This window comes from Chlamydotis macqueenii, chromosome 10 (assembly GCF_036417535.1).
Source record: "Chlamydotis macqueenii isolate bChlMac1 chromosome 10, bChlMac1.mat, whole genome shotgun sequence".
NCBI lineage: Eukaryota > Metazoa > Chordata > Aves > Otidiformes > Otididae > Chlamydotis > Chlamydotis macqueenii.
In genome coordinates, this window is record NC_141565.1 from 12,351,219 (window position 1) to 12,369,996 (window position 18,778).

An 18,778-nucleotide genomic window follows, 5' to 3' on the forward strand; every position below is an offset into this window, starting at 1 on the left:
ATTGAAGAGCTGCCAGTTCTGGATTAGCATGTTTGTGAGGATTTAAATGTACCAATTCCAAGGCATCATCTCACTTTGAGAAAACCACACAAACAGTGCCAGACTAACAACACTAAATGAAAAACCCACTCTCCAGGCAAGTGCTGCAAAGCAGTAATAAACTGCAAAGAGCAGACTGAATGGATGATTTTGGCGAGAGCAACCTGGTCCTCAGCTTCCCATTTTGAATTCAGAGGGAACAAACCTTAGTGGGAGTTCAAAATGTGACCCTTGTGAACAGTAGATACTGAGCTGGGAAAGGAAATCTGATGAAAAAGCTGAATGAAATGCTGGGCTAATCCCTTTGAGAAAGCACGCTTGAAGAGTGCTCTGCCATCCAGAGCAAAGTCTAGGTTCAGCTGTGACATCCCCCTCAGGCTCCCAGAAAGTTAACAGAACACTGCCCAGGCCCAGAAAGAGTCTTTAAGCATTAGTCATAATAATGAACAGCATTCTCTCTTAATCACTGCTAGGAAAAAAAAAAAAGTTGTATAACAATTGGATGTCCTGGCACTGTCCAAACCACCCTTCGCTGACCCTCCAATGTGAGACTGCAAAGACATTCTGTTGAAAAAAAAAAAAAAACAAACTGTTGAAATTTTACATGTAAATGTGAACCTGCTGTTCCTTTTTGTTTGCAGAGGTAGCCTGCCTCTGATGCCTTTGCTTCTCCTGTTCCTAGCAGCTGGGGATGAACGAAAGCCAGGTCGTGTGCAGAGCCTTGTTTTGAGACTGCTTAGATCTATACTAAAAAAAAAAAAAAGGCAGGCATGAAAAGAGCCCCAGAGCAAGGCACACACCTGCCTGTTATTGGGGGTGACAACACAGGATTAAGTAGTTCGGATATAGACTTGTATGGGAGCTTTGACTCGGAAGCCTAATCGTTTCCTAACCAATGATTAGAAAAACTGCTGTATCCTTGGCTCTTTCCTGTGGCTTATTTGGAGGCTTAAAGGATTCTTCTGAAATGGCACCATCTTTTGTACTCACCCTTTGCTTAGCTTAAAAAATAAAGCAGGCATGTAGGCCCATTAAAAAGGGTCTCCAGGAAAACAAGATTTCTTTTTTTTTTTTTTTTTTTTAATCTAAGCACAAGGGTTGAAAATTAAAATGTGCCCAGATGCACATGCACACACACATACTCTGAAAAGCTCTGCTTCTCATCCTTTTATTTCTGAGCAGAGGGAGTGAACTTCTAATTGTAATATCACAAAGGCCTGATCACATCTTGGTTCAAAGTCTGTCTTAATCAGCCCTGACCACACACACAGCTGTCTATCTTCTTTCCTTCATTTAAGCAACATCATTGGCTTAGTCAATCCCCACATCTGACATGCTTTAGAAATTGCCCTGATTTGGTCACATGCTCCGAAGATGCACGTGTATATATTTCAGATTCAAAAGGCTTTGTTTGATTTTTCATTTTGCCTGTTTTTCATCAAATAGCCAGAGTCTGCTCATAGCTATACCTTATGCAGTATTACTAGACCGAAGTTTAAGGCAAGATACCTCAAAGTCCACGGAATTACTTGGAGCACTTGCTATTTTCCTATAAGTTTGGAGCATTTTGTTGCAACCAATGTTATATTTTACATCTGTGTCTAATTACATGAGAAAGACAGCTGTACTGAGGGCAGACAGATTTATTGAGGACTTGTGTGGAGACTGCTGTATGAATTATTCATTTTTCATTATTCCTTGTCTCCTTCTTTTTACAGTAGTTTCTGAGAAAACAAAACCAAACCAACAAAAAAACCCCAAAAACACTTAGTATAGGAGTGAGACTAAAAGGCAAGAGGATGCTTTCTGATACTTTGTGACTGATAGCCAATTCTAAAGTACAATAATGAAAGTTTTCATTACACTGCTGTCAAGGGGAGAACCCAAATAAACCAGCCATTTCTGTGCCAGAACTGTCTGCACACCGTCCCTAACATAATTGATGATGCCTTTGACAAACAAGGCCATTGTCATGTCGGCTGGTGTTTTGTTAGACAGGGAGGCGGATGGAGAGAAAACTAGGGTTTGCCAAGAGAAAAGAAGCAAAAAATCAGCAGGGAAAGATGCTGTTTTGTCAGATATTGGGAAATGTAAAAGAATGAGGTTTTGGAAACTTACTTTTATGTTTCTTAAATTGTGAGGTTTATCTGCAAATCTATGGTACTATTAAACAGATAAAACCCAGACATCAACAGCTGCCCCTTCAGCATGTGGCATGTGGGCTCTTACTTTGGGAGTTACCTTAGATGCACAACTGGGATTTTGGCCGTAATACTGTGGAAGCCAGACAATGTACACACCCAAGCTGAAATGCTAAATAAACACAGACTGAGTAAAGCATTTGCAAGCCACTTGTATAACTCATCTGAAAGTGTTGTACATTGATTGATTCAATTCGCTTTCTGATCCACCAGAAGCTGTCCCAGTTTTTAACTGGGGAATATGCCCCACACTTCATTTGTGAACACTAGCTGTCCTGAACTGTGTCCCCAAAATGAAGGAGAAAAAAAGAAAAAAGCACTTTTTTCCTACCTCCTCATCAGCTTCTGCAATGCCATCAGTCACTGTCCTGCAATACTTTCCCTTAGCAACAGGATGGGAGAAGGTCTCATCTTCTTGAATGAAGATCCTAGTTTCAGTCGGTGATACGTAGTCTAATGATGCTAATAATTTACCTATCTGTTATGTGACCCTAACTGGTGAAACCTGAAAAGCAGAAGTAAGGTCGGAATAAAGACAGACCCAGACGTTGCAGAAATATAAGAAACTTAAGGTTAAAACTCTACAAGTAGATCCTACATACAGAGATATTACAGTGAAATCAGAAACCTGGATTCAAGCCAACCCAGATGTTGGCAACCTCTTACTTCTTGTGGTTCAGACCTGTCTGCAGTAAAGGAAGCATGTGTTTCCCCTCCTTATCCCCAAATCTGACATCCATTTTTTTCAGTGATGGATGGAACTGTCTCCTCTTTCAGGGTGATGTAGTCAGCCCTGTAAAAATCTGGGCAAAAATAATTCAAATTGACCAGCAACAAACCAGAACTTGCCTTTGAAACTGTCAGTGCTAATGAGTGCTTCATTGTTACACCTGCTCTCCAGAACTGACAGCAAAATCCCTGGGTTTGCTCCCAAAGTCAAGACTGCTTTGTGGCAAACAGGCGAGCCTGCTGCCATCCGCCAACCAGCTCATTGTGCTGAGTACATTGCCCATGACAGCACGCTTATTTTCTGTCCTTAGGCTATTGTGCTAGTGTCCCTTGAAAACAACGGACTGAGATCCGTCTACAGCAGAGTGTAATAATATTATTAAAAATATTGGCATAAAGAACACAGGCCATGGTAAAAAAAATAACTATGTGGTAAGCAGATCATAAGAGAAATGCCCTTTAAACAAAATTGCTTACCCTTTTTCTTGTACTATTTTCAAAATACATATTTTCTTTTCTTGAGCACCAAATAGAAGGTTGCAGACGGAAGTGAATCTGTCCCTCCTACGCTTGACACTCTTTATAGTCATATACTTCTCCCTTCTCCTTGGAAAAGGACGCGTGGAATCAGAGTGTTCATTTGGTCTCTTATCTGTGAGCTCATGAAGAAAAGTAGTTTGATTAGAAGCAATGATGGGCAAACTTCAAAAGCTTTGGAGATCATGTTTGGTTCAGATAAGCATCCAAAAGGTTGGCCCATGATCCAAACTATCTAAACACCTTGGGTGTCCAACATTTAACTGAAATCTCTGCTAAAGCAGGTCTTAGCCACAAGATTTTTATTTCTGCCCTCTTCCAGATGGATGAAGCAGTGATGCATTTGCTTTTCAGTGCTCTGCTGAAGCAAAAGCCAGAGCACGCTGCTTTGTTAATACAAAAGAGCTGAAATACGAAGGCCTGGAGTTTAGCTCAGTTCTCATTTTAATCAAACTTGTTTGAATATCAGAAATGAGTGGGTATGTTTATTGCTTGTATTCTACCTCTGCAGAGCTGTTGGCACAAGGCTTGACCATCTTCGCTAGCCTCTGCCCTGATGGAGAGGAGTCAACTGTGTTGGCTTTGCACCACTTTTTGTATATGACTTTCCACCTCACTTGCTGATGCTGTCACATTGGGAAAGTACTGGTGGCATGGGATTACAACAATTTATTGTCTGTGAAGGCAGAGTTGCCCAGAGGAGCTGTAACTATCTGTTTTACTGCCAAGTTGCCCTGAGTTGCACAGGCTGGTGTCAAACTAATAGCATTAGAAAGATCTGGGTTTTTTCCTCCTATTTGCTCGTCCCTAGCTACATGTAAAATACGTCTAGTGAGTTTAGAGATCTTCTCTCTTCTGTCCACCTTCCTTATAACAAGTCTGTTCCATGTGTTTGTACAATAAATGTCATCAGTTCCCTTACACACACACAGTACTGCGTGGTGAGATATGTCCCTTAGAACTCGCACTGAAGGAAATTTGTGGACCCTTTGGAGGCTGAAATAGAAAAAATGTTTCAGGTCATCTGAACCACCTGTATAAGCTGCATCTGGCCCAAGAGGAAACAGTAGTTTTGTGATCTCTGTGTTCACAAGAAAGACAACATAAGCAATAGCTATACTTTTTTTACCTCGTCCATGCTAGTGAATCTTTTTGCAAAATGTTTTTAAAGTGAATCACCTGCAAGCCGCTTTAAAAATGAAGACAGTGGAGGCTTCTTGCCACTGCTTCAAAACCCTGCATGCTCCAGATTTGTGTGGTAGGGAAGAATTTACTTTTACACATAAATGAGTCTCAGTTGTATTTGTTTTGCTGTGCTTAATGAGTCAAAAATAAAAAAGAATATTACAAATATAGGCTGACAATACAATGTTTACTAGTTCTGACATAAAAATACCGAGCATAAGGAAGAGGGCACAAGTTTATCAGCCTTACAAAAAATGTCGCTTAACCAGATGACCCCTGGGCACATAATCTCAGTCACCTCTTACCGTATCTCCATAGCTTGCTCCTGCCAGCCAATGGGTTCAGCCAACGCAACTTTCAGCCGAAGCTGGCGATGCCACCCCAAGACTGGATTCTGCTACTGCAAGCCAGGTGTGGCGGGCCCCAACTGCGATAGATGTCTCATGGGCTACTGGGGCTTTGGAGAAAATGGCTGTCGCCCTTGTGACTGTGCCAGAGACTGCGACCAGCATACTGGAAACTGTTTCAATGGGTAAAGAAGCCCTCCTTTGGGTTCACTTTGAGATGGGATTCTGTGAAATGAAACAAAGATTAACTAAAATACTGCAGCAATAACAGTAATTGGAGGATGCTGGAGGGTGCACAATCATTTGAAAAGGTGGCTGTAAATTATTAAAGGCTTCTTAGATTCTGTTTGGTGGCTGGCACACTTTTAAGTTCATTGTATTACCCAAGGCAATCTTGAAATGATGACTTTTTACGGTAATAATAGGCAACTCCACAACCCCGTGGAAGTATGTACAGCAACTTCAAATACACCTGTTTGCCTTGGAAATAGATGGAGGAGTCTGGAGAGCTTGCCTCTCATCTGTGCCCAGGGTAAAATGAATGTCAAGGTCTCCTTCTTGTTTCTAGAGAGCAGGCATCTCTACCCCAAAGATGCATTAATCAGTACAGAAATCCCATGATTTGCTGAGTGACTGCAAGTGTCCTCAGTTCCTGGTGACATCAAGTGGTCACTAACTTTGAGTTACTTAATTCAGTAAAAAAACCTCAAACAAACAAAAGCAAAAAAGGCCCAATACATAGTTACTTTTTAAAATGCAAAGTCAGCAGTGGCAAGGCCTAAATAAAAGCCTAGATCTTGGGATCTCTCTAAATGGCATTTTGCTCTTATTTGCACTGAAGAACGCAAGCTCAGCTGCCTGGATGCAGGCACGTGCTACAAACAACTGCTTCCCACCCACCTCCTGTCCTCACCAAGCCTTCTGTTTTATGTGTCCCCCCAGCTATGACAACGAGCCATTCTTTAACATCCCCATTGGGGGACGAATCCCTGACCTCGTGCAAGTGCCAACCAACGACAGTGAAGAGGAGTGGAAATGGAACGACCATGAGCAGGGATTTTCTGCACTGAGGCACCCAGGTACAGCTCAGAGTCTGGGAACATTTAGTAACTTCACTCAGTGCCAGTTCTTTCTTCTCTCCACCCCAACTTCAATTCCCCCACTCATCTCTAGCTTGTCTGTACCCTACCTGTTGGCATCATCTGCCCATCTGAATGATATAGGGTATGATTATACTTACACTGTTATTTTCCAAACCAACAATACTATCCAGCTTTGGTTTTGGAATTTGCTAAGTCACAAATAAGACTGTGCAGAAAACATACTCTCCTTTTGTTGTCATAATTATAGTCATAATGGTTATGATTTTACACAGCTCCTTCTCAAGCATTCGGTTGCAGTTCAGAACTTCAAATGCTGTTTGTAAGAAGATCGTGTGAGCCGTCACTGACGTGCACCACCTTTGGGGTGGAATGCAAGTGATTTTAAGAGTAAGATATTCCTCATGGCGCAACAGTTCAGGAGAGAAACTAAAGTATACAGTATCCAGCTAAAGTTACAAAGTAAGTAGGCTTACAGAATGAGGTGCAGCCTTTAATACTTCAATAGCTCACACTTAAATGTGTGAAGGTCAGCACTTACCAACATCACTGGCTTTGTAAAAGCCAGAGGTAATAGTGCCACCTATTGCGTACCTTGACTTTTCTGAGAGAGATGTTACCTTAATACAGCAAGGATCAGCATTTCTTAGCTTACAGGATGGAACAAAGTCATTGTTACTTACATAATTTACACCTGGATCTGATTCTTACAAGTACCAGTTTATTAACTGTACAATAAACCCCATGAGGGCTGCCTTTTACTTGACAGTACTGATCAGATTTCAGAACGATTATTGTATCGTCTAACAAGAAACAGATTTGCAAATAACTGAGCTCACTCTCAAACTTACTCTTAAGGTCCATCCAGATTATGGAAGCTATATACACATAACTTTATAACTGAGTATAATTTGCTTTTCTTTTCTCTTTCATGTCCTGGCTCTTCTCCAACCCTTTGTATTCTGTGGTTCCCCTGCTAGAAAAGTGTGTGTGCAAAGAAAAAGTGCTTGGAAGCGTCACTGACTTCTGCCAAATGAAATACGCTTATGGTAAGTGGGTGACATGCCCTCCAGGTATGATAATTTCACAATGTTCTCTCTATGCATGTTATTAGCTGATAGCTATGAAAAATGACGGGACTGGCTAAGTCATGAAATAAGAGGTAGGATTTCCTCTGCCTTTTCTGTTTAGCGCCACATCCAGCTTCTGATCAGAACTGAATACCGCTTTTCATGCAAGACTCCATGGTGTCTCCTTTCCACCCAGTTAGCTTCCAGCAGCACGAGTGCTAGAATAGAATTGTAACTCAGTGGAGTGGTTGGCCTCTACACAAAGAATAAATGATAAAAACTGTGCATCTAAACTGCTATTGGTTTTGCACTCATTATGCAGGTTCAAATGGCCATGCTCGTTTACCAAGAATGTAATAATAGTGTGGTTCATGAACACCTGGTTTATGCCATCACATGAAGCAAGAAAGGAAAGCTCTGGATCCAAAGGTCTGATGTGCTTGTATCATGACACAACAAAGCCTGCTTGTGGGACTGATCTAGATGAGACTACCCTCCCAAAAAGTTACGGGATCCTATTAAATTAAAGGCACATAAATTTATCATGGCAACCAGATGTCAGGCTACAAAACAAAAATGCCTTCTTTGGTTTGTCGTCCAACCACGGAATTTTAGCCATGTGACACGCCTGCAGTCTGATGGGAAACTTCCTGACTTCCTGCCTGTAGAGCAGACTGCCCCTTCCCAAAGGACATAATTTTTGAGAGGCCAGTGTTAAATTTCAACACAAGTAATCAAACTGCAAAATATAAAGACTAGAATCAGTGCACGTAGAACCAGCTGTTGATCTGTTTTTTCCATCCTTCCTATGTATACAAGCAAGTGCTTTTCTATGATTTCCAAGTGTTTGACATTAACCCATTAAAAAGTAGTTTCTAAATAGCATGGTGAAAGGATTGGTTAACTACTGCAGTAGAAAAATCTAGATTTTCTTCTACAAATTTATTTAGAAGAACCATGACTGAAGTGGATAAGCATTGGAATGCACTTTCTGTACAAATGCAGCATTTTTTTATGTCTTCTTTCAAGGTGTTAAAATTTTACCTTTGGGTAGCATAAACCAAAATTTAATTAGAAATTCACTGTTGGTCTCTCTTTTGATGTCTTCTGGCAGTGATAAAAGCAAGAATCCTATCAGCTCATGACAAAGGGACCCATGCAGAAGTTGTTGTGAAAGTGAAGAAGGTCCTGAAATCAGGCAAAGTGAAAATTGCTCGAAGCAACAGAAGCATTTACCCAGAATCCTGGACCAACAGGGGATGTACATGTCCCATTCTCAATCCTGGTAAGGCAAGAATGCTTACTAGGTATTTTCTAGTAAGAATGTTTACTAGATTTTTCTGAGCTGAAGACATACAGCTCAGAAATTTAGATGCTAGAGACACAGGTGTTATGCCATTGCTTCCTGATATAAATTAAAGCTACGGACAGGTCCCCACCATTGCAGTTCTGCAGTTTTCAATACATTGTTTGACTGAGCCCCTGCCCCAACATCACAGTATGCCCTGACTCATGGTGGAAACCTTACTTTTTCCTCTCTTCTTGGGGCTTTTACACTCTCCTTTCTATACAAGCATTAGCAGTTTCTTCCTAGCACACAACTTTCAAGAAGGAGGGCAGTAGTGGCAGGAGGGGACAGAGGCATAAGTAGCAGCCACCAGCTCCCTGCAGATCTGTGTGCATAACCTCACACATAACTTGCCATGGATGCACCTGTTTCTATAAATTCTGATCAGTGAGGGAATTTTATTTACTACAGTTAACACAGCACAAAGACTGCTTATACGCCTACTAAGGTACTGACACAATTATTAGTAGCACTTATTTCTTGACTCCATGTGTAGTCACCCAATTTTTTGTTCAAAGATCTCTTTTTGGGGCTCTGGTCCCTGTATTGTAAGGTTATAACCTAGGAAGTCTGGCTTACTATTTATTATTTCCATATATAATACCAGCTTCCACATCTGTTCAGATCCAATTCTGCCACTCATCATACCTATACAAGCCAGGAGTAATGCTGCCGAAACACACAGTTACAATGGCTCAAAACAATCGTCAGACAGATCAGACTCAAACCTCTTTATCTGTGCATGGAGGTGTTGAACTTGTAAGCAGTAAGGCCATGGGAGCTAAATCTCTGTGTAGCTGTAATTCCTGAGCATATGAGAACATTGAACCTGTGTGCCCAGGAGTCAGCACTGACAGCATGCACATATGTTTATGTTTACATATAAGGTGTCACATGCATGAACTGGAGGAAGCTGGCTAAGACACTACGTGTCAGATGCTTTTGAAATACAGAAATTCTGCATTTAGTTATGTTTTCTTCTATTTATTGACTGAAGTTTTTCCTTTATTTTTTTTTAAACTAGGTACTGATTATCTTATAGCAGGCCAGGAGGACTCTAGGACCAGCAAACTCCTTGTGAACATGAACAGCCTGGTGAAACCCTGGAAAGCATATCTGGGGAAACAAGTATCAGATATTCTTCGAATAGGGTGCAAATAATTTCTGCTTCAAAAGTTACAGTGCTGAACTTTGCCTTTTAGTAACACTGCAGTGAAAGGTGTAGGTAGTTCATGTATTCCCATTCAACATGCTCCCAGCTGAAGTGATGAAAGCAGACTTCACATCCTTTGTCCTTTCACATGCTTAGACAGGAAACCTGGGACATGACTACTTTTTTCAAAAAATGCACAGCCTTATCATACAAAATTAACTAGTGCAGCATACATAGGTTACAAGTCAGTTCTTAATTTGAGCCTGATTCCACGCAGCTAGAGAATCATTTTACAAGGCAAAACTAAAGATATGGATTAGTGTTTCCATACTTCAGGTCAGAGCCTGATATTAACTTGTATAAGCTGCTTACATAATGCATTCATTACTTGGGTGTAGATTTTTTTCAAGTAACCACTAACAGGCAGCAATTTCTTTCAAGTTGACAAGTGGCATAATACTAAACAAGCATGTCAAATAATACTTATTTAAAGGAGCTCAGGTGGATTTAACATCAAACTACAATTATGCCAATATAACAGGTTGCTTTCTAGAAGGCAATTATTATCCCATTGCTGAGCAGAAACAAACTAGTGTGACTTGGCTTGGAACAAGATCCTTTATAGATATACACTGCTATCATCAATGCATAGCGCTGAAGTCTGCTGCAGAAAACACCTTGGCTCAAACTCGAGTCCAAATCCAACCCTTGCTCTCTAAGGTCATTTTGCTTTTGCTGTAGTAGTTTAATCTGTAACACCAAAAAGTTTTCACAGCAATTACCACTAGCCTTCCTAGCCTTACACTAGGAAAGAGCCAAAACATGCAAGCTGCTCTAGTGCAGAGATTGTAACACTACAAAAGGTACAAGGCAGAAGCAGGAGGTGGTAAATGGGTTGGCTGGACTCTGTATTAAATGAGGTAGCTATAGTTACTGTGAGAGCAACCTGGCTATTCACACTGTGCTCAAGATCACTGGCATTTGACTATACTTAATGCTTTCATTCTGCTTTATTTCTCTTGGTCACACTTCAGGTTAAGACACTGAAGCTACGTTTCCTTCCTATTGTGCCTGGGCATTATCTTTCCCTCCACAGAAGTATAGGAGTGGTAACATCTGCACTCTAGTTAAAAATAGTTCTGTTCTGCAAAAGCATTTTTTCTAAATTAATTAAGAGGTAGCTACTTAAATCATTCCCTAACACAGTATTTTGAGGAAATTGTAGTTTAAGACCTATGTCCCCTGTTTAAGGATTCACAATCAATTGAAGCTGGTTGGAGCACATTCCCTCATCACATAAAGCAGAAATTATATTGAGTCAGTCTATTCTTTCAGTTACAGAGGAAAAAGCATGCACACATGCTACTTTTGCATATTTCCACTCCATGTCTAGAATTTTGTAATGCTCTCAGGAAAGAGGAGGTATCTTTATTTCATACTGTCTGACTGGCACATGGAGAATCTAGAAAAACCTAATATAATGCAGAAGGATGGAAGTTCCAGTGTACAAGTTAGGCTATCAGTTTGTTCTCTATCACTGGGAACCTGAAAAACCAGCTTCTTTCATTCCATTTGTCCCCATTTTCCTTTTGACTTCATATTGCTTGAACAGCAAAAAAATTCTCAACTCATTCTGAAGTGGATAACAGGCAGATATTCACAACGTAAAAGCCCTATTTTTCTCCCAACAGTGTATAAGCAGTGTTTCTTCCTCCTTTCTTTTCAGAAAGTCTCCCCTCCTCCATTGCCACTGCTTTCCCACTTTCACTTCATTATTTATTTGTTGTTACCTAAAGTCATATCCAACAATGTGGCATCTCCAACAAGCCATTTAATTAATGCAATAAAACACTTTTTAACCGAGGAATTTGGCTTAATTTGAAATGTCAGCTTACAGAAATTAAGAGCATAGCAACTGCTTTCTTTACTGTCTCCAGAAATTGTCTCACAACAAAGATTGACTAGTTCTCTTTCAAATATCAATAAAAATAAAGATGTGTACATGAATTTACAGTCTGTTCTCAAAGGGTCTCTCAGAATAAATGAAAATCAAGTGTAGGTTTAGAACTAAGCTAAGAAACATCTTTTACAACACAGGCTATTTTACCTGTAGGGGATCTTATTTAATGATGATCATATTCCACTTCGGTTTATAATCAGTACCATATTAAAACAAACTCACGTATTCCACTTTTTGTGCCAGATTGGTGATTTGTGGGGAGGGTAAACATCTGTGCAGTTCCCTTCTGTGGATGAAAGTTATTTTTTAACATGGCCATTTACAAGCATTTCTAGCTACTGCTATTTGGAATAAGAATATTGATACCCTGGTGTGTTCTCTTGGGGCCCACTATAAAACAGTGATTAATAGATACCAAATGCAGACACCATTGCATGCAAACAAGATAGCTATCAATATATCACACATTTCAGATCTCAAAAGGAGGTGGTACGTACATAGACTTTAGAGAAAAGTATAAAATGAGTGGGGGAACTAAAATATTCAGCTAATTTCTACTCTTCCTCCTAATTTCCCATTCTTTTTAAATCTCTGATTTACTTGCAGGTGCCTGTATAGCAAAGTCTACTTCATTCCCTCCATTAGTTAGAAACATTGCACATTTTGTTCCAACTACTAGCTCCTGTTTAATGGTTTCACTCTATAGGGTAGCAGATATTCCATAAGCATGGAATTTAATTTGAAAGTAAAAAATTAAAGCACATTAGGGTGAGTCAACACTGCAAGTTGACTTTTTATTGGTATCACTACTTCTGCTAATCAGGTATCTCTGAGTTCACAAAGAAGAAAAATAAAAGAATAAAAGTTCCAACTCACACAGAGCTACCACAATGCAATCTCTTTGTTCTGCAGTGCTACAATCCAAGCAGCCTGCCTGAAAATAACTATCTAAATAGAAGTGTACTGCATAGATCAGTTAGAACAGCTATTGATTAAAGAAGAAATGAGAGAGTTTAAATTTATCACCGTGAGACTTTGGAAAGGAAAAGTTACTTTCTTGTGTACTGGTATATGACATGAAAATGAGCACGAGAATTCAAGATGAACTGTCTTCCTCGTAGAAGCTGTTATGTATTCCTCAGAACAAACAAACAAGGTCATATATAGTAAATTAAAGGACTACCGTAGAAGATACAGTATTCCCATATTAAAAAAAATAAAATAATTGTTTTCTAGGCCTGTGTACAATATCAAATACCTTGTGATCCTCTCTGTGACTGTGTGTCTTAGGTGGCACAGTAATAGAAAGAATGCTAACATGGAAAAAAGGATGCATTTGCCCAATAGAGAAATGGCTGGACAGCTTTTCAGTGCATCTGAAATGGGACTTGTCTTTAAAATGGCCACATGAACAACCCTACAGCACCCGAACAGTCAAGGTGCCTCATAAGCAGTAGCAACCACATACCCAACAGTAGCAATGACATACCACTCTGAAATCCTGCATAAGGATGAAATAGAAGCCTTTGCCCCAAGAATTCAAGAGAATTCTTGAAAGCTGTGGAAAAATATAAAATAGGGCAGGTGATAGCTTGAAGCAGAAGCACATGTAAGTTTCCACACATAGCAAACTCAGGATTGCTGGACATCAAAGTAGCTCTCTGCAACAGCTGTGCAGCACGTTTATCCATGAATACATGATCATTCTGGCAACGCAGACCCCTAAAGCATCAAAGTAGTTCATTAAACAGCCATTGTGAGTGCTAAGCCCTAACTCCAATGTACTGACATACCACTGCTAATGCTTCTCCAGCTTCTGCTCTTTGCGAGCAGCTAAGAAGGAAAACGTGCACTGCTCTTCTGAGAGTGGCTCACTGCTATAAAGAATAAGTTTTCTTTGTAGCATTTACCATGTCTCAATTTTTCCATGCTGCTTGATGTAAGCTTTCTTTGAACTGATATCATTCACACGATGTGCTCCCTCAAGTTCCCCAGACCTGGAAAAGCTACTGTGTTACTTATTACGTGCTGTAGCACTTTTTTTTTGGTACTTAAAACATCAATTAAAATTTTAAAAATAGATCCCAAACCTCACATCAGTATAAATGTCTGAGTATTTTAAACCATGCAGTCCTCAAGCCACATGCACATTAGTTCTTTTTAAGTTAAAAAACCACAAACATCCCAAACACCAGGCTCTTGCTTTGATACCGTTAGCACAGAGTCAAGTATTTAGAGAAAAGCATTTAGCTAATAAGGCAACCATGATACATGCCACTTTCTACTAAGCAACATACAAAAAAGTCATTTAGTAGGAGAACATATAGAAAGCAAAAGGAACAGGGTGGAGGCAGCAACACTCGCATAACAGAAAGAAAAAGGTCAGAAACCACAGATGTAGAAATCAACACTCATCTCTCAAAAAGCACCCTCTGAAGAGAACGAGTGCATCATGAGGGGATGCTTTCACCTTCTTAGGAGGGATATGGAACATTTAGAAACAAATCAACTCGACCTGTCATCAGATCTGGTACAACAAATTCTATGCCCACTTACACTTCACATCATTGTTGTAGCATCTGGGTTAACCTGCGATGTGCAATCACTACAAATCTTCCTGTGCTCTTTGGTTTGGCTTTTGACCTTCATGAGCTCTCTGCTCACAGATATGTCAATATCATTTTGTAATAAGCTATTTGTACAAAATACAAACCAAAAAGACAAATTAAACAACATCAAAAAACAGCAGCAAAACCATTTCTTCTTGTTTTAGAGATTGCCTAGCTGCTGACTATAGTTTACGCTAAGAGTAAAAGGAGTTAACTGGAGGAACATACACAGAAAAAAAGAAAAAAAAAAAAAGTAAAGGAAAAGTCCAAGGATTCTTGAGGAAAGTAAAGTCAGTAACAGACAGGAGAAAGTCATAGCCCTACATTAGGCAGGCAAGGCTGTACATTACACTCCTGACACCACTGAGTGAAGCTTACTACCTCAAATTTATTTTCTTTGAATTGCAAAAAGCTATTTTTGTATATTGAGCAGCAAACATTGCACTCTCAATAAGCAGGACAAAATATTTGATCATTTCTATTAAATTAGCAAACGGCAACATTAAGCAATATTCCAAGCATTTCAGTGGGTTGTATGGGGCTACTTTCAGTGGATCTAAATGTATGAAAAGGCTGTTCCAGCTTGAGCCACCAGATGAATGCACAGGGTACTCTAACCATAAACCCTTGTGCTTCTCGCAGAGATGGGTGCAAAACCCACTGCAAGCTTTTACTAACACCATTAACATGTTAATAGCAGCAGTCTGAACAGCTCAAGGTGTCTTAGTAGAAACAGTTACGTATTACATTTACTAATATTTCAGTATTTTGTCAGTCTTTGACCTATTTCTTGGCCTTCATAGTATCAAGATACTCTCAATACTTGAGATAAAGATAAGCTGCTGCTTCTTCTGTGCTCAGCTACTGATCCATAAGTCAAGAACCAGAATTCCAGCCATCTTACCCTATGCAGTCAGAACTAGCCTAACAGTGAAGAACATACATACACAAAGAGCTTGACATCTTACTGTTTCAGGCCTTGAGAACCCCACGCTCTAGCTATGAATGCACCACCAAATTACCTAGTTGGATATTTCAATAACTTCACACTGATCCATGAACCATATTAGATATTACTTTGCATTAGTGAGAAAGAATTATAACATTGGTGTTACAATTGTTGCTGCACTTCTCCACTCTTCCTCTATTGGGTGGGTCTTCTCTCAAGTTCTCGGTATCACTAACAAAACATCAGCTCCAGAGGGGTTAAAAGCAGTTGAAAAACAACTGCAGACAGGCTAGCACTGTTAAACAAAATGAAGTAACATCCAATGAATAAAACTGATTAAGAATAAATGACAAACTGCTGGTAGCTTCTCTGCACTGTCCCACACTAACACTGCTAGAATTTTAACGAGAACTAAAACAAGAGTCTAAGAAGCATATAATATCCTTTTTTTCTTCCCTAGGAATAAGAAAGTAGGTTCTACCCATTTAGGTAACAACTTTCCTCAAAGAGATTCATTGACATGTGATCAGATAAGTGCCTTAGATGAACAGGAGACATCACTGCAAGGTTTAACAAGGACATTCTCAGTAAGAGCTGCATGGGATACAGATCTGGTTTCCAGCACAGACCTGCCAGATCCCCAGATCTAATGATCCTTAGAATAAACTGCAAGATACGCATCTCCCTTTAGATACCCTCGTGTACATCATTCCTTTTGCAGGGAAGAAGGGAAAAAAAGGTCATTTTCACATCTGAAACAAGGTCATGTCTCCTGGAAAGTTACTAAGCACAAGTTAAAGTTAGGTCTTTGAAATGCAGGTAGGCTGTACTGAAAAAAAAAAAAAAAGAGTAATGTTTATACACCTTCTGAAAAAGCAATTTTATCTAATTTTAACCATTTTTCAGTAGTTAGCTATATTTTAGAACATATTTTGTTTAAAACATTCACCTATAAGAGACAAGTTTTATCGGCAGACTTTATCCTCATCTGATGTGACATATGCTCCACTGGTTGAAGTTTAAGTTGATTGCAGGAACAACCCCATCCTAACAAGCAAGTTATTACACGTTATGTATTAATTTGTGGCCTACATCATGCAGGAGTTCCAGCCAGTATACAGCCTACGCAGCCTTCAAAACCATGGCTTGTTTCACCACTGCATAAACTCCAGAGTCACAAGAGCAATAACTGAAGAAGAATAATTCAAACTGGAAAACTGAAATATTGCATAGTAATATTATACAAGGCAGTATTTTAGGAGCAATGATAAAAGTCCGTAAGACGAATATAATTAAAATCACCTCTTTTTATTCTAAAAACTAAATTGATAAAATCCAACTGGGATTATTTCCACTGTTGGGCTAAGTAATTTGTTTTGAAAACATTCTATTACACCTAGAAACGCTTCATGCCTTGTTAAGAGTTCCTTTTAGCTAAACTCTAATAAACATTTAATCATACTCAAGACATCAGTTTTTATAGGACAGAGAGCAACTAAAAGACTTAGAACTAAATAAAAAGCAATTATTTCATAATGAAAGCTTTCTTTCTCCCCACCAATGACTACTTTTGACTTGACATACAAAAGCACCTGATACACCATGGATAAAATCATTATAGAATTACTCCATGCAAGCAACTTTTCAAGAATATTCGAATCTACTACTCCTCCAGCAAGAATCAGCAGCTCACTGATGGCAGATAGTGAACCGAGCCATTACTTACGCAGAAAATAAGCACATTAGAACAAGACAGCAATAAGCAGCTTTAAGTTTTATATCCAGGCAATAAAAATGCAACTTCTTATCATCTGCTTATTTCACCACCTTGTCACATATTGCCAGGGATCACTTTATCATCTTTATTACATACCAAAATAACCACTGATTGATTTTAGATTTCAAATGGCAGCTATACGAGGAAAATCATGTAAACAAAGCAATGCTGGGAAACATAACAGAAACAAGGAGTTATGTTATCCATACACAGTCAACTGCATTAGTTTACATAGCAAAAAAAAATTCCATACAATTTATTTTTTCCTGTTCATCTAAAGTTAAAAACAAGTCCTCTGTTAGAGATGGAAAAGAAATCTCCATGTAGATTCTGTAATACTTTCAAGGGATAAATCATGGTCAGGAAAGATAACTTGACCCAAAAACTGCATCAAAATCAGCTGCAGAGTCCACACTGAATAGCTTCTCTTCCTTTACTTTCATGGGTCCAAAAAGTGGCAATATGTATTTACTGCTGATCTACCTTCTAATTCCCAATGTTTCACTCAAGTGCAAGCTATACTACATCGTTGTCACGAACTTAAAATCCAGAAGGAAATCTGACGGCAGGAAATGTACTTTAAGAACCAGAAAACAGGAGGGACTGCACTCAGTGTCTCAATATATAGCCCTAATTCCTTGTCAAATAAATCTTTATGACCATTTAAAGTTTCCAAAGCCGGGGGGGAGGGGGAGGCGGGGGTTGGGGAGAGGAAGAAAAAAAAAAAAGCAGTCAAAAATAGAACAGGCTGGCACTCACAGAAGGAGCAGAAGCAAGAAGGGTGGGAGGGATCAGGTGAGAAGAATGAGAGATTTGATTTTTTTTTTTTTCAGTCCAAGTTATTTCACTTCCAGTTTTAAAGGATTATCCAGAACACAAATGCAGTGAAGTGATGACAGTTATGCTAGTGTTTAATTTGACAAAGACAGGAGAAAAAGAAAGCAATAGTTTTCACAAAGTACCCTTTAGGATTAGAGCTATGCCTTCCTTCCTCAAAACACCTCAAACATACTACATAGTGGCTTTCACAGTTTCTGATGTTAAGGTCATTACATATATTTCATATTTGTACTGGATCTAGGACAACAGCTTACCAAGCCTCAGCAGAGTCAGAAAGAAGCAACTCCATCCTAAATACACCTTCAAATATGTTAGATCATAGGCTGCAAATTCCCTTTGTCAGTATTAGGTTTAGGTCCATTGCTACTGTAGGACCAGGATCCTTGTATTTTATGTTTTGCACATAGATGCTGTAAATATTGTTACAGAAGACAAATCCAAAACCTGTAGAGCCTTGACACAACGTGGGAAAGAAAAGTACTGTAGAAAAAAAACATAGGAGGCAAATCATTCTTAGAACAGAGCATCCCTTCACAAACCGCTCTTGCTTCTTCACAAATAATGAACTGGATTTCCATTTGAACAACAAAAAGCTTGGGTGCATGTGCTTGCTTTTTTTTTTTTTTAATTTGGTGCCCAGTGTTTATCTGATTGCCTAAGATTTCATTTTCATGGTCCAATTGCCTAAGTGCCAAGGTTTATCACTACTGCTTTTGTGCCCATTTACTCAGGTTAACTTGGCATTTGTCTCCATACGCCTGAAAGAGTCACGCTGTCACACTTTGTTTCTTTCAAAAGCAGAGAGATGCTGAAAGTACCTGCTACCCATGCCCTCAGAACTGAGTTGTTGTCAGCCACTTAATTGCCTACCATTTTTTTTTTTGAGGATCCAATAGCTGTACTGAAATATAAACAGATCAAACACACTATAAGA

The 18,778-nt window shown here is 39.3% G+C and overlaps 1 protein-coding gene across 1 annotated transcript in view; it reads left to right on the plus strand.

Annotated features, from left to right (window-relative positions):
• The window catches only part of LOC104481846 (netrin-4), a 49,665-nt gene extending 37,943 nt beyond the window's left edge, over positions 1 to 11,722 (plus strand). The window contains exons 6-10 of the mRNA XM_010123161.2: positions 5,010 to 5,223; positions 5,981 to 6,117; positions 7,119 to 7,187; positions 8,323 to 8,493; positions 9,581 to 11,722. Of these exons, the coding sequence (XP_010121463.2) occupies positions 5,010 to 5,223; positions 5,981 to 6,117; positions 7,119 to 7,187; positions 8,323 to 8,493; positions 9,581 to 9,717 (728 nt within the window). The 3' untranslated portion in view covers positions 9,718 to 11,722. The remainder of the gene's footprint in view (positions 1 to 5,009; positions 5,224 to 5,980; positions 6,118 to 7,118; positions 7,188 to 8,322; positions 8,494 to 9,580) is intronic.
• Positions 11,723 to 18,778: the final 7,056 nt, after the last annotated feature.